General features: G+C 41.8%; 1 protein-coding gene across 1 annotated transcript in view; it reads left to right on the top strand.

Annotated features, from left to right (window-relative positions):
• The window catches only part of DNA2 (DNA replication helicase/nuclease 2), a 60,888-nt gene extending 35,801 nt beyond the window's left edge, over window positions 1–25,087 (top strand). Inside the window, exons 7-20 of the mRNA XM_063433847.1 lie at window positions 2,225–2,342; window positions 3,076–3,247; window positions 7,509–7,703; window positions 8,954–9,184; window positions 9,870–9,986; window positions 10,950–11,059; window positions 16,018–16,127; window positions 16,954–17,178; window positions 17,517–17,710; window positions 21,178–21,267; window positions 21,362–21,563; window positions 23,226–23,315; window positions 24,403–24,585; window positions 24,917–25,087. Of these exons, the coding sequence (XP_063289917.1) occupies window positions 2,225–2,342; window positions 3,076–3,247; window positions 7,509–7,703; window positions 8,954–9,184; window positions 9,870–9,986; window positions 10,950–11,059; window positions 16,018–16,127; window positions 16,954–17,178; window positions 17,517–17,710; window positions 21,178–21,267; window positions 21,362–21,563; window positions 23,226–23,315; window positions 24,403–24,585; window positions 24,917–25,087 (2,208 nt within the window). The remainder of the gene's footprint in view (window positions 1–2,224; window positions 2,343–3,075; window positions 3,248–7,508; window positions 7,704–8,953; window positions 9,185–9,869; window positions 9,987–10,949; window positions 11,060–16,017; window positions 16,128–16,953; window positions 17,179–17,516; window positions 17,711–21,177; window positions 21,268–21,361; window positions 21,564–23,225; window positions 23,316–24,402; window positions 24,586–24,916) is intronic.
• The last annotated feature ends 369 nt before the right edge of the window (window positions 25,088–25,456 follow it).

The following is a 25,456-nucleotide window of genomic DNA, read 5'->3' as shown; positions in this document are numbered from 1 at the left end:
TTTTTTTATAAACATAGCAGTTTCAGAGAAACTGCTATGTTTATAATAGGATTAATCCAGCCTCTAGTGGCTGTCTCATTGACAGCCGTTAGAGGCGCTTGCGTGCTTCTCACATGCCGCGCATGCGCATTCAGCCGATGACGTCGCTAGGAAGGAGGAGAGGAGGAGGAAAGCTCCCCGCAAGGCGCTGGAGAAAGGTAAAATTTTAACCCCTTCCTCTCTCCAGAGCCCGGCGGGAGGGGGTCCCTGAGTGGTCCCTAGTGGTCCTTTAACCCCTTAAGGACACATGACGTGTGTGACACGCCATGATTCCCTTTTATTCCATAAGTTTGGTCCTTAAACACATGATGGAAATATTCCGTTGTGATCCCATTTTATTTCAGAAGATGTGTCCTTAAGGGGTTAATCATTTCTATCTGCTTTACTAATATTTATTTTTCTTCTCCGTTGGATGCTGATTAGCATTAGCACCTTAAAGGGACTCTATAGTCACCATATAAAAGCAAGAAAGACAGGTCCCCCAGCCTTCCTTCTTGCTTTTATATGTACTTTCATTTATTAAAAATAATTTTCGAGGTGTTTTTATATTAAAAACTTACCTCCGTTCCAGCGCCGAGCTCCCCGCTAGGCCGCGCCCCCCTTTTCGTCAAAATGACGAAATCGCGGTGCCCAATAGGACGCTTCTCACAGAGAAGCGTCATCGCGATGTGGTGCGCATGCGCGGCTTCGCGCTGCACCAATCGCGTTCTTCATAGAGCGGCATTGAATGCCGCCCTATGAAGATAGTCAGCGCTATACCGCGCATGTGAGCGGAATGCGCGAGCTGAGCTGTCTGACTGACAGCTCAGCTCGCTTTCTAAAATTATCAATAAGGGGGGGACCTACTGTCCCCCCCGGCCCCCACCCCTGTGCGGCGGGTGGGGGCCCTAAAATTATCAATAAGGGGGGGGACCTATTGTCCCCCCCGGCCCCCACCCCTGAGCGGTGGGTGGGGGCCCTAAATACAAAGGGGGGGGACCCTAGTTAACCCTTCCCCCGCTCCCCCCCCCAAAAAAAATATCTCCCTACCTACCCCCCTCACCCTAAAAATAATGAGGTGGGACCATTAACTAAAAACCTGTAAAAAAAAAAAAAATTAGATAAAAACAACTTACCATTCGATGTTTTCTTTCTTCTAAAATCTTCTTTCTTCAGCCCCAAAAAAGGCCAAATAAAAAGCCATAATAACAGACGCAATTAAAAAAAAAAAACGAGCGCAAAAAAAACAATCCATGTTCACCCATGGAGGGCTCTGCGCAGACTGAGCTCCGCAGGGCGGGGGAAGGCTTATAAAGCCTTGCCCCGCCCTGCAATTAGGCTAAGAACACTCTGATTGGTGGGTTTAAGCCAATCAGAGTGCTCTTTGTCATTTTACAAGCGTGGGAAAGTTCTTTTGAATTTTCCCACGCTTGTAAAATGACAAAGAGCACTGTGATTGGATGGCTTGAAAAATGACAGAGCACTCTGATTGGCTTAAACCCACCAATCAGAGTGTTCTTAGCCTAATTGCAGGGCGGGGCAAGGCTTTATAAGCCTTCCCCCGCCCTGCGGAGCTCAGTCTGCGCGGAGCCCTCCATGGGTGAACATGGATTGTTTTTTTTTGCGCTTTTTTTTTTTTTTTTTTTATATTTGCGTCGGTTATTATGGATTTTTATTTGCCCTTTTTTGGGGCTGAAGAAAGAAGATTGTGTGCTGATAGCCCGTCTGCTGTATTCACCCAGAATGCATCGGACGAGAGGCCTTTTTAGGGCCTCTGAACTTGGAAGTCCCTCTGGTGGCCGACTGATTGACTGCAACAAGAGGTGTTCCAAGCTTCCAACGTAAACACTGCATTTTCTCAGAAAATACAGTGCTTACAAGAAAAAGGCTCCGGGTAGCTGTAGCACTCACCTGAACAACCTCATTAAGCTGAAGTTGTTCAGGTGACTATAGTGTCCCTTTAATCATGCTCAGGTGATGGGCTGCTGTGAAGCAGCGTGCATTTACCTTTGTCCTGATCAGATTCTAGGCTGCTGTAGGTGTATACCAGGATTTAGCTGATCAAAGCCAGTCGAATAAACAGACATCATCATAGGAAAAGAAAAAAAAAAAGTTAATGTTGTTTAGCTTTTATTTTTATAAAGAAGTTACAACTATGAAATGCAATATATTAAGATCATGCTGTTTTTATATCACATATTTGCAGGTTATTCTGTATACTCTGTTAAGTCAGCAGAGAAGAGAAGATCCTGAAGCTGGCTTATTGCTATATTTAAAAACTGGAACTATGTACTCTGTGCCTGGAAACCATCTTGACAGGAGAGGTAAACTACAATTTGGAAATGTGGCTTTTTAATGCATGGTTTTTCAAGGTGTCAGTGTTTTTTTGATGAAAGGGGTTACCAGACGTGATATTGAGATAAGGCATAGTTCAGATTGTGGTAGATTTGTTACTAGTTAATATTTTAAACACATTTGCCTTATTTTTTGTGTACAGTTTTTCATCTAGTAATGATTTCAACTCAGAACTTCAAAATCTGCCACTAGGTGTCACTAAAGTAATGTGCAATGTATGAGACTGAATCATCAAACTCTCTAAGCACCATCAACCTTGGAGATTAATGATAGTGTGTGAGGACCTAGAACAGCTTAGCAGAGAATTGAGCAGTGAGGCTGGAGGGGCATGTTCTATACACCAAAACTGCTTAATTAAGCTAAAGTTGTTTTGGTGACTATAGTGTCCCTTTAATGGTGCAAGGATGTCCACCGGCTCCTCCCCCTTTTTTTTACCTTTCATTAGAGGAAGAAGTTATACTTTTCTTTTGCTTTTACAAAGCTTTGTATAGTTACATCGTTGACGTCTCTACCACCCCCCAAGTGACTGTGGCCATGCATTGATGGCAACTGGGACAAATCGTGAGCATAGCCCCATTCACAAAACCAATGAATGATGCTCTCAGTAAACTGATATCCACTATCTCTGTACTGAATAAGAAATAGTCACTTTATGATATTGAAAAGAAACCATTTATTATTATTTTTTTTTGTATTTTATAGAGCTCTTGAAAATCCGGAATGGTTTATCTTTTTACTTGACCAATATCGTGCAAAAATCGGAATCAAAAAACGGAAACCGAGAAATGAAACTTTCCTCACTGCCACCAGTAATTGCTGATAAGCAAGCCTGCAGGTTTTGTTCTCAAATGCGGAATTGTGCTCTTTACAACAGGTAAATGTAATCGAACACCCTCTGTCTACCAGTTCACTGCGCGTGCTTCAGTTGCCAAGGTAGCAACCAAATCGTGTTATATATACATATATAGACATACAAAATTCAATATACACACTCACTAAATACCAACTTCAATGTTCACAAAAAGGTAATAATTTTTTTTATTTTTTTAAACACATAACTTAGGCAAAAATAATGGGCGTTTAGTTAAAGGGACACTATAGTCACCTGAACAACTTCAGCTTAATGAGGTTGTTCAGGTGAGTGCTACAGCTACCCGGAGCCTTTTTCTTGTAAGCACTGTATTTTCTGAGAAAATGCAGTGTTTACATTGGAAGCTTGGAACACCTCTTGTTGCAGTCAATCAGACGGCCACCAGAGGGACTTCCGAGTTCAGAGGCCCTAAAAAGGCCTCTCGTCCGATGCATTCTGGGTGAATGCATCAGACGGGCTATCAGCACACAAAGCACTGTGAACGCGCTTTGTGTGCTGATAGCCTGTCAGCACTGCTGCGGGCGTGGCTTCAGCTGACAGCTTCAGCTTCAGCTGACAGCTGAAGCCCGAACCCACAGGGAGCTGACTGTCCACAATAGTGGTTGAAGGGGGGGGGGGGGGGGGGGGAGACCTACTCTCCTTCCCCCCCCCCCCCCCGGCCCCCACCGCTGTGCGGCGGGTGGGGGCCCTAAAATTATCAATAAGGGGGGGGACCTACTGTCCCCCCCCGGCCCCCACCCCTGTGCGGCGGGTGGGGGCCCTAAAATTATCAATAAGGGGGACCTACTGTCCCCCCCCCCCGGCCCCCACCCCTGTGCGGCGGGTGGGGGCCCTAAAATTAAAATTATCAATAAGGGGGGGACCTATTGTCCCCCCCCGGCCCCCACCCCTGAGCGGTGGGTGGGGGCCCTAAAATTATCGATAAGGGGGGGGGCCTACTGTCCCCCCCGGCCCCCACCCCTGTGCGGCGGGTGGGGGCCCTAAAATTATCAATAAGGGGGGGACCTACTGTCCCCCCCCGGCCCCCACCCCTGTGCGGCGGGTGGGGGCCCTAAAATTATCAATAAGGGGGGGACCTACTGTCCCCCCCCGGCCCCCACCCCTGTGCGGCGGGTGGGGGCCCTAAAATTATCAATAAGGGGGGGACCTACTGTCCCCCCCGGCCCCCACCCCTGAGCGGTGGGTGGGGGCCCTAAATACAAAGGGGGGGGGGACCCTAGTTAACCCTCCCCCCCCCCCCCCAAAAAAAAATTATCTCCCTACCTACCCCCCTCACCCTAAAAATAATGAGGGGGGGAACATTAACTAAAAACCTGTAAAAAAATAAAAAGAGATAAAAAAAACTTACCATTCGATGTTTTCTTTCTTCTAAAATCTTCTTTCTTCAGCCCAAAAAAGGCCAAATAAAAATCCATAATAACCGACGCAATTAAAAAAAAAAAACCGAGCGCAAAAAAAATAATCCATCTTCACCCATGGAGGGCTCCGCGCAGACTGAGCTCCGCAGGGTGGGCAAGGCTTATAAAGCCTTGCCCCGCCCTGCAATTAGGCTAAGAACACTCTGATTGGTGGGTTTAAACCAATCAGAGTGCTCTTTGTCATTTTACAAGCGTGGGAAAGTTCTTTGGAATTTTCCCACGCTTGTAAAATGACACAGAGCACTGTGATTGGATGGATTTCAAGCCATCCAATCACAGTGCTCTGTGTCATTTTACAAGCGTGGGAAAGTTCTTTGGAATTTTCCCACGCTTGTAAAATGACACAGAGCACTGTGATTGGATGGCTTGAAACCCATCCAATCACAGTGCTCTGTGTCATTTTACAAGCGTGGGGAAATTCCAAAGAACTTTCCCACGCTTGTAAAATGACAAAGAGCACTGTGATTGGATGGCTTGAAATCCATCCAATCACAGTGCTCTGTGTCATTTTACAAGCGTGGGAAAATTCCAAAGAACTTTCCCACGCTTGTAAAATGACACAGAGCACTGTGATTGGATGGCTTGAAATCCATCCAATCACAGTGCTCTGTGTCATTTTACAAGCGTGGGAAAATTCCAAAAAACTTTCCCACGCTTGTAAAATGACAAAGAGCACTCTGATTGGCTCAAACCCACCAATCAGAGTGTTCTTAGCCTAATTGCAGGGCGGGGCAAGGCTTTATAAGCCTTCCCCACCCTGCGGAGCTCAGTCTGCGCGGAGCCCTCCATGGGTGAAGATGGATTATTTTTTTTTGCGCTCGGTTTTTTTTTTTTTTTTTTAATTGCGTCGGTTATTATGGATTTTTATTTGGCCTTTTTTGGGGCTGAAGAAAGAAGATTTTAGAAGAAAGAAAACATCGAATGGTAAGTTGATTTTATCTCATTTTTTCTTTTTTACAGGTTTTTAGTTAATGGTCCCCCCTCATTATTTTTAGGGTGAGGGGGGTAGGTAGGGAGATATTTTTTTTTGGGGGGGGGGGGGAGGGTTAACTAGGGTCCCCCCCCCCTTTGTATTTAGGGCCCCCACCCACCGCTCAGGGGTGGGGGCCGGGGGGGACAGTAGGTCCCCCCCTTATTGATCATTTTAGGGCCCCCACCCACCGCTCAGGGGTGGGGGCCGGGGGGGGACAGTAGGTCCCCCCCTTATTGATAATTTTAGGGCCCCCACCCGCCGCACAGGGGTGGGGGCCGGGGGGGGACAGTACGTCCCCCCCTTATTGATAATTGTAGGGCCCCCACCCGCCGCTCAGGGGTGGGGGCCGGGGGGGGGACAGTAGGTCCCCCCCCTCATTGATAATTTTAGGGCCCCCACCCGCCGCACAGGGGTGGGGGCCGGGGGGGACAGTAGGTCCCCCCCTTATTGATAATTGTAGGGCCCCCACCCGCCGCTCAGGGGTGGGGGCCGGGGGGGGGACAGTAGGTCCCCCCCCTCATTGATAATTTTAGGGCCCCCACCCGCCGCTCAGGGGTGGGGGCCGGGGGGGGGACAGTAGGTCCCCCCCCTCATTGATAATTTTAGGGCCCCCACCCGCCGCACAGGGGTGGGGGCCGGGGGGGGACAGTAGGTCCCCCCCCTTTTTGATAATTTTAGGGCCCCCACCCGCCGCTCAGGGGTGGGGGCCGGGGGGGGCAGTAGGTCCCCCCCCTCATTGATCATTTTAGGGCCCCCACCCGCCGCACAGAGGTGGGGGCCGGGGGGGGACAGTAGGTCCCCCCCCCATTGATAATTTTAGGGCCCCCACCCGCCGCTCAGGGGTGGGGGCCGGGGGGGGACAGTAGGTCCCCCCCCTTATTGATAATTTTAGGGCCCCCACCCGCCGCTCAGGGGTGGGGGCCGGGGGGGGACAGTAGGTCCCCCCCCTTATTGATAATTTTAGGGCCCCCACCCGCCGCTCAGGGGTGGGGGCCGGGGGGGGACAGTAGGTCCCCCCCCTTATTGATAATTTTAGAAAGCGAGCTGAGCTGTCAGTCAGACAGCTCAGCTCGCGAACGCGCATTCCGCGCACATGCGCGGTAAAGCGCTCAGGTTCTTCATAGGGCGGCATTCAATGCCGCTCTATGAAGAACGCGATTGGTCCAGCGCGAAGCCGTCCCATTGGGCCCCGCGATTTCGTCATTTTGACGAAAAAGGGGGCGCGGCCTAGCGGGGAGCTCGGCGCTGGAACGGAGGTAAGTTTTTAATATAAAAACACCGATTTTTTTTTTTTAATTAATGAAAGTTCATATAAAAGCAAGAAGGAAGGCTGGGGGACCTGTCTTTCTTGCTTTTATATGGTGACTATAGAGTCCCTTTAAAGTATACGATCATACTTTGCATAAGCTTGCTGCAATGCCAAGTCCTGTCCTGTCCTAGCAACCTAATGCCTGCTCTTATAAAATTAATCTACTTAGTGGGGAAATGCTTCCTCCTGGGACTCTCTGCAGTGCAAGGTTAAATAGGACCCTGAAATGTGGCACCTGTGGCAGGGAGTTGACCTGGACTCCCAAATATATATGAAACCAAGAAGTGGTGTTCTTTTTGTTTTTTTTTGTTTTTAAAAAAAACACCTCACCTAGGCAAAGATAATGGGGGATTAGTTACAGTATATGATCATACATTGCATAAGCCTGCAGTGACGCCAATGTACCCCATTCTTGGCAAGTCTTATCCTAGCAACCTAATGCCGGCTAGTGTGTGTGTGTGTGTGTGTGTGTATATGTATCTATGTGTGGGAGGGGGTAGTAGATTGGAAAATTGCACATATCATTTTGATTATTATTTTTATCTTTCCTTCTGATTCCCACAGATCAGTAGAACAACAAAGTGAGAGCTGCTATATCCCTCCTGAAATGATTCCGGTTATCGAAAAGGAGACTGAACACTTGAAAGAATCACATTTCCAGTACTTCAGTCTCTGGTACTTGATGTGTTCTTTAGAGTCCCAATTAAAGGACTCCAAAACGGGTCGCAGTAATATCTGGATGATGTCTTCCTCTGAAAGGTAAAAGAGAAATACATACAACAGAACCTGCAGGACATTGTTCAGTTAAAACTAACCAGAGCAAAATAATATTTCCCCATCAATATTTTCGATTTATTTTGAATGTCTTGTTTTTTTTGTTAAGCTAACAATAGAACAAACAAAATAGCTTGGAGTGTAAAATGCAGTCAAGAGAAAAAAAAAATATATCTTGGGAAGGATAAGCAGCCCAGCTATAAAATATACTCCAAAAGCACTGAGGGGAATGGGGGGGGGGGGGTATTTTTTAAATTATTATTTACAAAGGGCAAATCAATAGTGCAGACTTGTTTTTCCTCTTGCAATATGCTCAAATTCTGCAAAACTGTCTTGCTTTTGCACTCTTTTTTCTTCCTGAATGCCAATTTTTTCATCTTGCAGTTACTTGTTTCCCAGTCCACACATTGTACAGCGCAGCATAATTTGTTTATAATAATAATTACATTCTTCTCAGCAAGAGTTTAACATCTCATCAGGAACTGTACTGCAGATCCAGTATTAAAGGAAAACGACTACCTCCCAGGATTTATGATATATGTTTCCTAACCCCTTCTATTTAACAGATATGTTTTTGACATTTGACAAAAACAAAACATTTTTAATGAAAACAATTCACACTGCTGTATTTACTTCTAACCTTAAACTGAACTCCTCCTTATTGGCTCCCTGTCAGTCGTCCGTTATAAGCTCTGTCCTTTGCATCTGTCAGTCAACATAGTGATAGGAGGAAAAATAGATTTCAGTTTGACCTCCTCTAATGCAATGGGTGCCCTGCCTGGATTAAACTGGAATATGATACCAGTTGCTAATTATTTAATATACATTTAAGCGAACGCAGAGTATTACATGAAAAAAAGATCAACACACATTATAGGTACTTTTCAATATTTTAATCAATTGTATATTTCCCAGAAAGGTGAGGATTCCACTTAATGACGTGCCTGTTCCAAAAAGGATTGAGTTATCGGTTCCTCATCCCCAGGTTTTATTTAGAAAATTGGGCAGACTAGATGGGCCGAATGGTTCTTATCTGCCGTCACATTCTATGTTTCTATGTTTAGGTTGAGAGTACTAGCATGTAACAAGTTATACGTTAGTACAGTTAGTAAAAATGGGCTCCATCACCATTGTGTTTTGGTCGTTGACAAGTGCATTGCATCCCTGGTACTACTGAACCCTTCACAATCTAAGTCGTAACTTTTTTTTTTCTTGATCTCTTTTGTTTATTTTAGAGAAGACGACGGGCAGTGTGTTGGAAATCTCTTAAGAACAGCGGCTGTTCAAGCCATCTCTGAAAGTCAATATTTACATTGCTTTCAGCGCATAACTGGTGAAATCCCAGGAACAAATTTGATGTCTGGGGACAGAGTTGTAGTAAGTGGAGAGGAAAGTCACTTACTTGCCCTGTGTACTGGCTATATCAAAGAAGTGAGCACCAAAAGTATCACATGCATTCTGGACAGGTAGGTAGTGTTATTATCAAGTTCAGCTGTAAATTTTGCAAAGCCATGCATTAATGGAAAATGGCTTTAATGTGCTCTTGCACACCTTCTAATGCTAATTATTTAATGTGTGTGTGTGTGTGTGTGTGTGTGTGCGTGTGTGCGCGCGCGTTCGTACGTGTTCCTCCATGCCTAACCGGGTTCAAAATTCACATTGACCCCTAGCCAATGACATGTGAAAATCTTGCCCTGCTAAGTGTGACATGGACTTGGCTTGAATTACAATACTCGATCGCAGTCAGTTTTTTATTTAATTTTGGTCCGCTTAGTAGTGGCTTTTGTATACAATCTTTTTTTAATTTTTTTTTTATATAAGGACTGCAAATACATGATACAAAAACAAATAATTTATAATATGTATTTATCCTTATGTGTAATTTGTATGTATTATTTGTGCCACGTATGCTGTAGGTCTGTAGAATTTGGGCAGCATGTAATTTTATATAGGTTATATGTTGCATAAAGCCTGAAGAATGTGTGTAGAGTGTAGTATTTCCATTTGTTGTAGGTAGGTAACGGTGTATTAGGAAGATGTAAACGCACATACACTTGCTTGTGAATATAATGGATTTAGTGAATGTAATAGATTTTGGTATATTGTTTTACATACTTACATACTCATTTAAACAATGTTTTATTACTAAAGGAGTCTTGCCAAGCTACCTGAAAATACAGTGTTTAGACTGGATCATGAAGAGGGGGGAGGAGGCTTGGATTCGCACCTTGGGAATCTGTCGAAATTAATGGAAAATTGTGCCTCAAGGTTTGTGGGTTGTTTTTTTTTTTTTTTTTTTTTTTTTTTATATTTACTACTTTTCAGGTATTCTGACAATGTGCAGAATTCTTGTATTGTGACAGGATGCTATCTTACTCTATACTTGTGGAGAAATGTGTAGTTTTGTGGCTTTCTGGTAGCTGCACTTGAGCTGATTTAATAATTGATTAAAGATTAGAATTCATCCTTTTAGATGCTGGGGAAAACAAAATATGCTAGCTATATTATTATGTTTTTATTTGTTTTATAAGTCTAAGCTGAACAGGAAATGCTCTCTGTCAGCGTGGCCTTGGAAGATTGTTCACTCTTATCTTGTGAATAAAATCTCACTAATGAAAAAACTGACAGAAACAAATAATCTATATTTCAATAATGTAGTTAAACAAATATGTTTACCTTTAAAGATCTCCTTGATGCATCTTCATTAATCACAAATAAACTCATATCCTATAAACCTCTACATTTCAGATACTTCTTGTATAAGTAGTTAATCCCCAGGGTCAGTTCCACTCGTTACATAGGATGAGCACAACTGTTCGGCAACCTAAAACTACTATGCCAAGTTTACTTATAGCCAGCTTTGTTGTTTATGATAAATTGTAATTAGAGTCGTGGTCTGCAACTCATCTGTCTTGGAAGGAAAGAACCCAGACGGTGCATAGGGAATGTAGATGCTCCATGGGCAAACATGAATGGCTAATTGACAGAAGCCGTTACACTCTGGTGGTTGCAAGATTTTAACTTTTCTCCCAGTGTTTTACTCGGAAACACCACACTCACAGGTTCTTTGCTCATAAGATTCAGTGGGTTTAAGTGGTTATAATGCTTAGAGTAACTCTTCAATTTCTATCAGGAAAGCCATGCACATATGATACCATGATATTTCTTGTTGCTTGATTCTCCATCTCATTTTTATTTTATAGTTTTCTTATTTTTTATCATTTGTTGTAGTGCGAAACTGAGAGATTTGATCATTGATTTTCGCAATCCTTGCTTTGTTCAGCATTTAAGCTCCATTCTTCCTCACAATGCGAAGGACACAGTTGCTAATATTTTGAAAGGTATGTGTTATATTTCCAATTTCTTAAGTTATGTAAGTGGAGAGTGTAAGTACATTATTTAAAGCAGGGCTTGACAAATTTGCTTGGAATCTAGGAGCCAGCGAAAACAAGTTAGGAGCCAGTTTTTTTTTCTTTTTGTTTTTTTTGGTTGGTTTATTTTTATTTTTTTAACCCCTTAACGCCGTTACGGCGTTCTATTCCGTCGCGGCTTTAAAGGGCTTTAAAGCCGTTGCGGCGGCATAGAACGCCGTAACGGCTGAAGCCCCCAGGAGGTAAGCTATACTTACCTCCGCCGCGATCCTCTTCTGGGGGGCTGCCTGAGAGCCCAGGCAGCCCCCCTCCGGCAAATGATGCCCCCGGGGGCCATGTGATCGCTCTCAAAGAGCGATCACATGGCCCCCTATAGCTGGCTATGGATCTGCCAGCAGGGGGACTGTCTAAAATATTAGACAGTCCCCCTGCTGGTAGGAAAGTATAAAAAAAAAATTAAATACACATGTTAAAATAAAATAAAAGTATTTATATATATATATATATTTATAATATATATATATACATATTATATATATGTAACGTCATACGTAATGTATTTTAATATTAATATTAGTATTAAAATACACTTAGAATGACGTTACATATATATATATGTATATATATTATATATATAATAGATCTACATATATATATATTAAATATATATACGTATAATTACAATAATAAATAAAATAAATCAATAAAATATTGAAACAAAATTTAATATAAATTATATATTTATATGTAATTTCATTCTAACTGTATTTTGTTATTAATATATATACATTGGTAACAAAATACACTTAGAACGGCATTCTATATATATCTATCTATATATAAAATGCAAATAACCGCAAATATATATAGTTAAATACATATAATTACATAAAAGATTACATTAGTATACACGTAGAATTTAAATACCTATAAATGCATATATATTAAAATTCTACGTGTATATTTAAGTAATCTTTTAACATAATTAGGTGATTTGATTAATTAAAATTTGATTGACATACCTAACAACACAGGGAGAAAGTGCAGAGAATTTAATTCGCATGCACTATATTTGACCCTGTAACTCTCCAAGACAACATAAAACCTGTACATGGGGGTACTGTTTTACTCGGGAGACTTCGCTGAACTCACATATTAGTGTTTCAAATTGGTAAATTGTATTACAACGATGATATTTTAAGTAAAAGTTATGTTTTTTGCATTTTTTTACAAACGAACAGCACTTTTATGGACTACCGTATTTTTCGCTCCATAAGACGCACCTCACCATAAGACGCACCTAGTTTTTAGAGGAAGAAACCCAGAAAAAAAATATTCTGAACAAACTGTCCCATAGTGTTTCTTACTATGGGACAGTTTGTACAGAATATTTTTTTTCTCCCCTGTCCCATAGTGTCCCCCCCTTCCATAGTCTTCTCCTCTCTCCCACAGACTTCATCTCCCCCCCCTCCCCACAGACTTCATCTCCCCCCTCCCCACAGACTTCATCTCCCCCCCTCCCCACAGACTTCATCTCCCCCCCTCCCCACAGACTTCATCTCCCCCCCTCCCCACAGACTTCATCTCCCCCCCTCCCCACAGACTTCATCTCCCCCCCTCCCCACAGACTTCATCTCCCCCCCTCCCCACAGACTTCCATCTCCCCCCCTCCCCACAGACTTCCATCTCCCCCCCTCCCCACAGACTTCCATCTCCCCCCCTCCCCACAGACTTCCATCTCCCCACAGACTTCCATCTCCCCCCCTCCCCACAGACTTCCATCTCCCCCCCTCCCCACAGACTTCCATCTCCCCCCCTCCCCACAGACTTCCATCTCCCCCCCTCCCCACAGACTTCCATCTCCCCCCCTCCCCACAGACTTCCATCTCCCCCCTCCCCACAGACTTCCACCCCCCCCTCCCCACAGACTTCCACCCCCCCCACAGACTTCCACCCCCCCCTTCCCACAGACTTCCACCCCCCCTTCCCACAGACTTCCACCCCCCCCCTCCCCACAGACTTCCACCCCCCCCCCTCCCCACAGACTTCCACCCCCCCCTCCCCACAGACTTCCACCCCCCCCTCCCCACAGACTTCCACCCCCCCCTCCCCACAGACTTCCACCCCCCCCTCCCCACAGACTTCCACCCCCCCCTCCCCACAGACTTCCACCCCCCCCTCCCCACAGACTTCCACCCCCCCCCCCATAGACTTTATCCCCCTCCCTCCCCATAGACTTTATCCCCCTCCCTCCCCATAGACTTTATCCCCCTCCCTCCCCATAGACTTTATCCCCCTCCCATACTGTCCCCCTCCCCTTGTCCTATAATTACTTACCTGTATTGCAGCGTTGGCCGGCAGCACAGGGCGCACCGCGGTAGTGGAACTTGAATTTCATGTTCCGGTTTCCGGCGGGACTGAAAGGAAGTGCGCACTCAGCTTGTGCGCACTTCCTTTCAGTCCCGCCGGAAACCGGAACATGAAATTCAAGTTCCACTACCGCGGTGCGCCCTGTGCTGCCGGCCAACGCTGCAAGACAGGTAAGTAAAGCTTCATATTCGCTCCATAAGACGCACAGACATTTCCCCTCACTTTTGAGGGGAAAAAAAGTGCGTCTTATGGAGCGAAAAATACGGTATATTATTGTTGTAATATGTTTTAAAACACTAATATTTGTGTTTAGTGAAGTCTCCCGAGAATAACAGTACCCCCCATGTACAGGTTTCATGGTGTTTTGGAAAGTTAGAGAGTCACATATAAGGCTTGCATTTCATTTTTTTGACATTGAAATTTGCCAGATTGGTTATGTTGCCTTTCAGAGCGTATGGTAGCCCTGGAATGAGAATTACCCTCATGATGGCATACCATTTGCAAAAGTAGACAACCCAAGGTATTGCAAGTGGGGTATGTCCAGTCTTTCTTAGTAGCCACTTAGTCACAAACACTGGCCAAATATTAGTTTTTTGCTTTTTTAACACAAAAACAAATATGAACGCTAACTTTGGCCAGTGTTTGTGACTAAGTGGCTACTAAAAAAGACTAAACATACCCCACTTTCAATACCTTTGATTGTCTACTTTTTCAAATGGTATGCCATTATGGGGATAATTCTCATTGCTGGGCTGCCACACCGTCTCAAAGGTAACATTACCAATCTGGCAAATTTCTATTTAAAATTGGAACGTTCTATATTTGACCCTGTAACTTTCCAAAACACCATAAAACCTGTTAATGTGGGGTACTGTTGTACTCGTGAGACATCGCTGATTACAAATATGTGCATTTTGTTGCAGTACAACCTAACAGTATTATGACATTTACAGCTAAAATGTGAGGCGGAACTACAAATTAAAAAAAAAAAAATCTAATTTCTCACAGTTTTTTTTTATTTTATTCATAATAAATTGATTCATATATAAATATTTAATATGAAATGAAAGCCCTGTTTCTCCTGAACAAAATGATATATAATAAGTGTGGGTGCATTTAATTTGAAAGAGGTGAATTACGGTTGAACAGACATATAGCGCAAATTCCAGTTTTTGTTTACGTTTTGTTTTGATCAGAACGTGCACTATTGACTCCGTCCTGAAGGGGTTAAACAAGCGAAGTTTAATTTACAATGATAAATATACAATTCTTAAAGAGACCCTATAGTCACCAGAACCACTACAGCGTAATGTAGTTGCTCTGGTGCCTCAAGCCTGTCCCTGTAGTCTTTTCAATGTAAACGCTAGATTTTCAGAGAAAAGGCAGTGTTTACATTGCTGCTTAGTAACACCTCTAGTGACCGTCACTCAGCCGGCTACTAGAGAGTCCTGTGTCAGTGCTGCACAGTGTGCAGCACCTTTGTTCAGCGTCTCCACACTCTGCATGTAAGTGCTGAATGTTACTCATAGAGAACATGCGCAATATCCTAAAGCATTGGCTTAGCGGAGATCATAAAGATTGTCAGGATAAGCTGCAGCAAAACCTGCACCGCGTGGGGAAAATGGTGAGTAAGAACACCTCTCTCATGTGATCGGAGGGGGGCAGGAACCTAAACCGTCTCTGACACAGACACACACAAACACTCTGACACACACACAAACAGTGACATAAATACACCCAAACACTGACACACACAAACACTGACACATATACACACACACACACTGACATACACATACTTTCTCTAACACTCACAACATTTTTAATTATATTCCACCCAGCCTCCCTACCTTTGGAAGAGCTGAGTGAATCTTTCACTGGGGTCCAGTGGGGCTGCTCTTCCTGTGTGCGAGGGAGCAGTAATCCACCTGTGGCTCCTCTTTGCTCCCTGTAGTGATGCCGGGGCCGGAATGACGTAATTTCCCGGCTCCCGATATCACTATACAGCAATAGGGAGCAGATAGGAGCCACAGGAGCCTTGCGCTTTGCCCTTTACTGCTGCCTACATGCTCCCTGAGCCAGCCGCCCCCATGCTCCCCAGGCCGGTCGGCTACATGCTCCCTGAGGGGTTAAAGCACAACACCCACTTCAGTTCATAGTAGCTGTTTTGATGTCAGAAAGCTGTTCGTGGAAACTTAAAAAGAAAAACGTAAATGGCTCAGTCTGGAAGCTGGACTCCCCCATGGCTGCCAAGAGATACATTTGAAAATCATAATCGGGTTTAAAGGGTAAGTTTCCAAGGGCAGTGTCCTTACAGCACAACCTCTACAATTAACTGAATGGATTGGTGCTTGGAGTATCTTTCTTAAGCAAATAATTAAGCATTATTACTTAACGAGATATTCATTCAAATTTCATGTTATCTCCATCTCAGACAATGTTGCTGTAATGCTGACTATGTGGGTGTTACATTAATATAACACAAACCCCTGGCATCTTCTACCTGAATGTGATATAGCAGTAATATACAGTCTGTCAATTAGATTTTCTTATTGCAGGCCTCAACAAGCCACAGAAACAAGCAATGAAACGTGTGCTGCTGTCTAAAGATTACACTCTTATTGTTGGCATGCCTGGGACAGGAAAAACTACTACAATTTGCACTTTAGTAAGTTGATTAAAATTTCTACCTGTTGATATGTTTTCCATGTCCACTTCAGTATGATTTTGTCTTCTTTTGTTTTTTGCCTTTGCAAAGTTAATTCCTGAAGGACGTTAGGGTATGTCATTACGTCCGAGCTATAATGGGCTTTTCATGCCTTTTGGACATAATGACACGTCCTGCATATTTGGTGTGAGCCGGGTTAAATCCCTGCTCACACCGGGGAGTCCCAGGTCATTTTACAGTTGCAAAAAACATGAGAAAAAATACAAACGGTGGGAAATTAACAGTAAGTTTCTGCAACAATAAGCATTTTGCATAATTTGTTCAATTTATATTGTCACGAATTGAAAGAACAAGGAGAACATAATTCTAATAAAATCTAAAATATTTAAAAGGTACCAGTTGCGAATTAAAGAATAGTATGAAGTTGCATAATGGTTACATTAAGTGACAAAAAGATTAATCACAGGTATATTTAAATGGAAGGGAGTTCATGATCTCCAGTGTGAAATATTAGTTCCCTGTGTGAATCATATGTGGATCTTCCCGAAGAGACAGACCCCGGTGGGCATGCATCTTTTTAAGGAAATTTCTTTCATAGATTGGTGATTTCATTTGGAATGTGCCAGCATAGATGACTAGTGACCTAGTGCTTTGAATGCTAGCTGGTGGATAACTGAACATATCTAATCATTATCAAAATCATTTACCAGAATGTCCCTTTTTAGTTGCATTAAATATTGATTTTATGAAACTACCATTGAAGAATGGATTTCTTTTTGTAAACTTTTCTACCTACAGTGAACTTGTTGCTTTATTTTGTGTTTAGGTCCGAATTCTGTACACTTGTGGCTTTAGTGTGTTACTGACCAGTTACACACACTCGGCAGTGGATAATATTTTGCTAAAATTAAAAAAGTTCCAGGTGGGTTTTTTGAGACTGGGTCGTACACAGAAGATTCACCCAGAAATTCAGAGGTTTGGTGAAGAAGAAATCTGCAGAGCCAAGTCCATTGTATCTTTAAGCAGTTTACAAGAACTATATGACAGTCAGGTATGTTGTTCCACTTACGAGCTACTTTATTCCTCACTCTTCTAATAAATTGTGTTGCAGATATAGTCTGCAAACACTGATATATTTCCTATTTTTCAAGATCATATAATATTGTCAGTATGTGAATAGAGGCAGTCCCAGAACAGAACCCTGAGAGACACCACCTACCACTTTTGTCCAGCTTGAAAATTTACCATTAATGACAACTCTCTGTACTTTATCTTTAAGCCAATGCTCTAGTTCATCTAGTGTTTTTTTTTAGTTTGGACACTAAAACTTATTTGTTTGCGTTTAAGAACTTTTTTTTTTTAACAAATGCAATTTTGTTTTGTTTTAAGCCTGTGGTTGCGACAACCTGTATGGGTGTGAACCATCCAATCTTTACGCGAAGACGATTTGATTTCTGCATTGTGGATGAAGCGTCTCAGATTAGTCAGCCAATATGCTTAGGCCCCTTATTCTTTGCAGACAGATTTGTCCTAGTGGGAGACCATCAACAGCTGCCCCCACTGGTCCGGAGCTCAGAGGCAAGGTGAGAACACAAGCAAACCTTGTTAGAGTTTCAGTAGCGGATTTTCTAAACTCAACATTCCTGTTCTATTCTTTTTTTTTAATTTATTTTATTTGTATTAATCTTTTACTTCCAAACATGGAGTTCACACGTGTGGTTCCTTTATCATTAAGCCGAAAAATATTGATTGCTCAATTGTTTTAGGTGGAAGGTGTTCGAATTTTATGTAAAATTTAGTAACACTCCTACGGAACTGATTACAATATAAATGCATTATAAATCTCTAGTATTTTCACTCATCATCCAACTTGGTGGTTCTTAAAAAGTTTGCTGTAAGGCAGAAGAAACGTTAATTGTGTTATGTTAGCTGTATTATTTGTCTTATATTTGGTCTCAACAAATTCTCTTGAACAAAGGTCGCACCAAATGAATGCAGGGCATAACACCTTTTTTGTAGACAAGCATTTAATCAGAACAGAATTATTGTCAAGAAAATCCTAGAGAGAACATGGAACTGCACTTACTGTAACAGTTTGTTTTAGCTCCCCCTATTGTTTAGTCTGCTAAACACATTCAGAATTATATGAAGAATAGTTTTGCTGCTCTAACATAGACAGATTTTGGAACACTGTGCCGAACACTTTATACCTGAGGCGACGATCACACTGTATGAATTGTAGTCAGTCTCTCTTTCCCTATTCCTCTGCTTTAATGCAAGATGACAGCTGTGGTGCATGGCTTCATTGAAGAAAACATTTTCTTGTTCTGAGAGTGGAAGTCTGGCTTGTCTTTTTTTCCATACATGAAAACAGTTCTCATGTTCTCTTCTTTGGGGCATAAAATCCCAGTGAGACTCCAAGTTTAAGACAATTGAGAGACCAGCATTAAATTACAATAATCTGTGTTTAAGTTAAATTGAGTCTGCCATATGGACGAGATGCAAAATGCAATTTTCTGGATGAGTGTTCCTAATGCTCAGTCTGTGCTCTCTCTGGTTGGAGAACTCTGAGAAGATTGACATCAAGGCTGGAGAAAGAAAACTTTTTTTTTAATCTTCTTGTGTGTAAATCAGAAACCATAAAACACATTATTTTGGACAGAGAGTTCAAGAAGTTTCCTGATCCAAAAAAGTAATTTTGTAAATGTAATCTGTTTTAGATTAGTTGCGCCTATTAAACATCCATGAAAAAGACACTGACTGTTGAAGCTGAACTGCTGTCTACAAGCCACACAATGTGTTGCCACCATGGGAAATAAATGTTCAGTGCAGTATGTTTTTACAAGGGAGTGTTAAAGGGACACTCCGGAACGTTGTTCAGGAGCAGGTTATTTGCTAAAGGGAGGATTGTTGGGAATTCCGAGTGAAATCGAAATGTAAGGTCAAATTAACCAAGCTGGAAGCATAGCCGACTAGGAGGTTTTTTCCAGTTTGGTTATTTGGCCGTAAATTTTAATTTCCAACAATTATTACTTTAGTAAATAACTCTGTGAGTGTGCGAACATATCGGGTGCAGACATGTTGTAGTCTTGGCTTTCTGAGCTGCAGGATCCAGGGCCCAGTTTTAAATCATGTTCACACTTTAAATGGTGTTTTGTTGGGGGAATTGTAGAGGTGGAATCCTCTTGAAGTTCCCAAGTTTAAGGCCATTGAAAGGCTAAAATAGATTGCAGTAAGCATTGTTAAAGATTGATTATGGCTGACATATAAGAGAAGATGTAGAATTTCATTTTCTGGCTGAATAGCTTTTACTCAATGCCCTTCAGTCTGTGTTCACTGGTTGGAGGACTTTGAAAAGGTTAGCATCCCAGACGAGTTTAGATAAGTGAAGATTTTTTTCTTTTGGCCAGTTTGTGAATTGGAAATCTCTACATCACTTTTTTTGGAAAGGGAGTACAGGAGTACAGGACGTCTTTACATCCAAATTATATTAGTTGGGGCTATTAACTGCTGTGAAACAGGCTCTGAAGTTTTAAACTGAGCTGCTGCACCAGACACCACTTTTATTTGTAGTAATTATCTGGTAGAGAAATATTCCTTTTCTGTGCAGTTTATTTTCACAATGGGGAAAATATAATCTCATCAACATATGAGATACAGTGCACTCATTCATTCACTAAACATCAATTTCAAAGCAAACATAATGTAATAGGTTTCTTACAAAAACAAAACACCTCACCTCACCTCAACACCTCACCTAGGCAAACTATTGGATGTTTAGTTAAGGTATACAATCATCTGTTGCATAACCCTGCCACAATCCCAATGTACCCCATTCTTGGCAGGGGTCTGGGTGCCAAATCCCATCACCCTTAACCCTGCAAGTGTAATTATTGCAGTTTTTATAAACTGCAATAATTACCTTTGCAGGGTTAAGTCCTCCTCTAGTGACTGTCTACTTCCGGGACCTTAGACGATTTTCGGTCGTGTAAACAACGCTGGGCGTCCTCACGCTATGCACGAGGACCTCTAGCGTCGCTGGAATCCCCATAGGAAAGCATTGAATAATGCTTTCCTGTGGGGAAATCCTAATGCGAGTGCGGCCATTGTCGCGCATGCGCTTTAGGTCTCCCCCACCAGCTGACGTCGGTGGGGGAGGAGCGTGGGTGGAGTCTGACTCAGCGCCGAGGGACATCGACGCTGGATTCAGGTAAGTTCCTGAAGGGGTTTTAACTTCTTCAGCGACATTGGATGCGAGGCGTGGGAGTGGGGGGCACTCCAGGATTCTACAGTGCCAGGAAAACAGGTTTGTTTTCCTGGCACTAGAGAATCCCTTTAATCCACTTATATCACTTATTTTTTTCATTCTATGTCTGCTGCTTTTTGAGAGGTACACTTCTTTTGGTAATGTAGGCACACACTTTTTACCAACCCTGTGCTGAGGTGGTCTTATAGTATTGATTTATCCATTTATAGATTTAGGTTTCCCCTTGCTGCTGTTGATCGTAGGATCATATATTGTTCAGCTGAGTTTAGAAGGTCCTTTTCTATTTATTTACTTGTATATACCCTCATAGTACCTAGTGTATCATCCATCTATTTTAATTGGCTAATTTGTTTATCACAATAGGTTGTTAATCTGTGTACCCCGGCATTTTAGACGAGTGGTTCGCTCTGTCTCTGTGGTTGTTACGTTTAAAATGTACTTTCTTGCAGTTTATTTACCTATTCTATCTGCTAATTATTGATAGGTGTTCGCTTCTTAGATTTTGTTGACTTAGATAATTCTACATATATTTGTTTACCGATATTTGACAGCTTGATTCAAAGGAGCAGAGTTATGTTACACGTTCAGTGTGTATGCTTTTTGTATTCAGATCTGTCACATTCAATAAAGTTTATATTTGTATTTACTTTTAGTCTATTTCCTACCTTCAACTATTCTATCTTTCCATCTATGGTTAGCGCATACAGTACTTTGTAACTGCCACACAAATTGAAACAAACAGGCCCCTTACCTGTTGTATGATTGACCTATTGTCATTGTCAGGGAACTCGGAATGAGTGAGAGCTTGTTCAAAAGGCTGGAGAAAAATCAGGATGCAGTAGTGGAACTGACCGTGCAATATCGCATGAATAGGTAACTACGTTTATCATTGTTGGAACAAAGTTGAATGCATTCAGTGTGCCTTATATGGAATATAAGTATTCACTATTGGTTGTATCCTGTTTAGAAAGATCATGGAACTGAGCAATCATTTGGTATATGAAGGCAGACTCGAGTGTGCATCCGAACGTGTAGCCACAGCAACCATTCAACTACCTCATCTGTCCAGTTTGAAGCTGGAACTGGAATTTAAAGAGAGTCAGCTAACGACGTGGGTCAAAGATGTATTGGAACCAAGTAATCCTGTCTGCTTTCTGAACACAGATAAGGTATTTGTTATATTAAGCCAAATAGGGCTAATTCTGTAAAATGTACCCATATTTGAAGGAAAACGTCAAGAACCTGTTTTTCTTTATAAACCTAAAAATATATACTATGTTTCCTCCACCCTTACTAGTCAAAAGTTTGTTTATCCTGTTTATTTGTTTACTGGTGAACTCTGTCAATAATATAACAGAGCTGCTGTCTGCTTATTCATTAGTACCACTTGTCAGATAAGCTAAATAAAACTTCTGCTGTGGGGAACTATTATCCCATAAGCCTTACCAAGCAGGTGTTTCTGATCTCCGAAGACCAGAATGAGTGGCTTGTGATCCCTCTCTTGGCTGTGAATTTGCATAAAACTTAGCATTTTTTTTTTTCTCATTTATATAATGAATAAAAAAAAAGTATGTCTTCTAGCCTAGTATGTACATTAAGTGGACACACGTGGGAATGTTTTCAAATGAAAATATAGAAATGTATACATGTATTCACTTGGCTATAAAGTGTTTTTACATTTTTACTGGACAATATTAGTTTTGCCTTAAACATTTAGTTGTCTCTCAATGCAATAAATCTACAGTGCAATTCTCAGAAAAAATATTTTATATTCGAAACATCTGCACATCAGTGAGTGACTTACTGACCTTGAGTTAGTAATAGTTGAATAATCTGCAGAATATGTTGATCTTTAAAAATGCAAACTTGTAGGCTTTAAAAATGTAAAATAAGGATTCCCCACCCTGTCTCTGCTATACATGCTTGTATTTGCAGGTATACCATTTCATTCTATATGAGTTTTCTAAACATATGCACTTCTGGGTAGTGCTATTATACACACTGCTGATTTGGGAGGTCAAACCTGTTTTTAATTGTTTGGAAGAGTGTATGTTTTTTTTTTGTTTTGTTTTTTTAGTTCTTTATTTTCTGTTGTGCGAGGTATAACAAGAGGCTTGTTTAGCCACAATAGCATTTACAATCAGTGTAGTAACAAACATAGTAAACTAAACATGGCATATGAGTAGGCAGCACATTTTTAAAATTTCGTTAAGGCAGGTTAAAACAGTGGGTAAACGTAACATTTCAGTTTGTTAGCTTTTCTTCTGTTTTTATGAGTGTGTCATATGAAGTAATGGTTAGCTCGCTATACAAGATGTTTAAGTTTCATGGGGTTGAATCCCAGGCCATGGGCATTAATGCGTGCAGTGAATACATTAAGATGCTAGATGAGGCATTGTAGGCTTGGGTGAGATACATTTGTCGATGGTGCTGCGCTCTATGTTAACGTTTACAGTGCTAGTGGTACAGTACCCTATGCCCCAGAGTGCATATTCAGATGGCATATAATACTGAGATGGTATACAATACTGAGATGGGAGAAAATTAGCATACAATTGGAGGTACATTAAGTGTCGTGTGAGAGGTGTACTTGCATCTACTAGGGAACTGCACAACTGCAATACATGAAAAATAACAAGTGAGTAGAGGCAGGATAGCGTTAGTTTTTGAGCAGGTACATGCCATATCCCTTGGTTACAGTGGGTGGCTATAGAGGGAAGAGTGTATGGTTTTAATTGAATCTATAAAGGTTGAGCAGATGTTGAGTTTCAGTTTCTGACTAGGACATGTTCCTGTATTAACAGACGATGATATTTCTTTTAACATTCCAGATCCCCGCTCTGGAAACTGTAGAAAAAGGTGGCGTCAGTAACTGGATTGAAGCTAAGCTGGTGTTCCATCTTACTTCTCTGTTTCTAAAGGTACACTAGATGTCTTTTTAGATTCAAAATAAGTGAAACTTTCAACTAAAAGGCATTGCAGATCATCATTTATATAACAATCACAAGACTTTAGCCTACATGAAACTGAGAAACAAAGGAAATCACGGGCGATTGAGTTTTCATAGTGTACTATCTTCCAGTCTAAATGGGATTTAGTCCACGTTTCAGATTCACTTTACTTTGCCCTGCTTGTGAATTGTTAGAAATTATGTTGTTAAAGGGACACTCCAGGCACCCAGACCACTTCTGCCAATTGGAGTGGTCTGGGTGCCATCTCCCATCACCCTTAACCCTGCAACTGTAATTATTGCAGTTTTTTTATAAACTGCAATAATTACCTTGCAGGGTTAACTCCACCTCTAGTGGCTGTCTACTAGACAGCCACCAGAGGGCACTTCCTGCTTCATAGCGCACAAAACCTGTGCTAGAGCGCCGCTGGACGTCCTCACGCTGTGAGAGGACCTCCAGCATCGCTCAATTCCCCATAGGAAAGCATTGAAAAGCATTTTCGATGCTTTCCTATGGAGAGCTCTAATGCGCTTGCGCGGCATTGCCGCTCATGCGCATTTGGTCTCCTCAGCCGGCGGGCGGGATCAGTTTTGCCCACCGGCTGACGTAAGTAAGAGGAGGAGCGGCGGCGACCCGAAACCACCGCCGAGGGACATCGGCGGGGGTCTCAGGTAAGTGACTGAAGGGGTATTCACCCCTTCAGCAACTGGGGATGGGTGGTGGGAGAGAGAGGGGACCTGCAGTGCCAGGTAATCGGATTGTTTTCCTGGCACTGGAGAGTCCCTTTAAATAGGGCGATGTTGTTCTAACACATTGTCTTTATGCCACTACTCTCTATGTTTAGGATTATAGTACACTCTAACCTTATTTTAAGTGTGTCATTGCTGCCTTTTTTTTTTTTTTTTTTTTTAGGAAAGTGTAATGATATAAAATTAGTGTCATTATATCATACCTTTCTCGGGGAAATGTAAATCCACATTTGTATCAGCGCTTAGTCTACAACTTTGCCAAATGATCGCTTTGTTAATTCAAAACTGTTCAATTTTTCCTCAAAAAGGCTGGATGCAAACCTTCGGACATTGGCATTATAGCTCCATATCGACAACAATTAAAAGTAATTTCTGGTTATTTAATAGCGCTGTCCTCCAGTGCCGTAGAAGTGAATACAGTCGACAAGTACCAAGGGAGAGATAAAAGCATCATCATTTTGTCCTTTGTCAGAAGCAATATTGATGGAAAAGTAAGTTTGCTATCGTTTGATAGCTAACAAATAACTCATCCTTCTGATTTTTGGTATATTCACACAAATCTCTGGTGATCTTGCTGTGTTCAGAATGCACGAGAAACATAAATTTAGAAGTGTCACAAACTGCAATTTAAATTGATCAAATAACATTTTGTTTTTATTGTTCTAATACTATATTCTGTTTATTTTTTTAATAACCTTTTGAAATTAAATATTTATTTACATATGATATTTTTGTAAATTTCAATATTTAAAAGAAAAAAATATTTTTTAAAGCTTTAATTCTTTCTAACCAATTTTTTTTTTTTTTTTTTTTTTTGAGTAGCTTGGCGATTTATTGAAGGACTGGAGGAGGCTTAATGTGGCACTTACAAGAGCCAAACACAAGCTGATCATGATAGGCTGTGTGCCAACTCTGTGCCGTTTCTCTTCGCTGGAGAAGTTAATAACCCATCTAAAGAGTGATAATCTCATATCCTTTTTTGATTTCTATTAAAGTGCTGCAAATATTTAGACAGTTACTAAGTATATCAAGTATTCAATGTCAAGGAGAAAGGTGATCTTTGCCAATTGCTCACACATTCAAAGACGGATAATGTAAAACGTCTGTAATTTTGTGATGATGGCGATTATATACATACATATACATTTGTATAAAACATTTAAATCTGCCAACCTCTATTTTACACACACACTGAGCTATTCACTAAAGACAGAATACAGCTGGTATGGATTATACAAATTATCCCCGTGAAGGCGTTCAGACCACAAAATCCAGACATTAAGCACAGTAATTATCAATGTCCACATTTTTGAATTCTGACTGCAAAAATAAAATTATTATAGTCCAGATTGCAGCCTGTCT

The sequence above is a fragment of the Pelobates fuscus genome, chromosome 10 (assembly GCF_036172605.1).
Source record: "Pelobates fuscus isolate aPelFus1 chromosome 10, aPelFus1.pri, whole genome shotgun sequence".
NCBI classification, from domain to species: Eukaryota; Metazoa; Chordata; class Amphibia; order Anura; family Pelobatidae; genus Pelobates; species Pelobates fuscus.
Note: the sequence above shows the minus strand (reverse complement) of the source record. Positions and strands in the feature narration are given on the sequence as shown.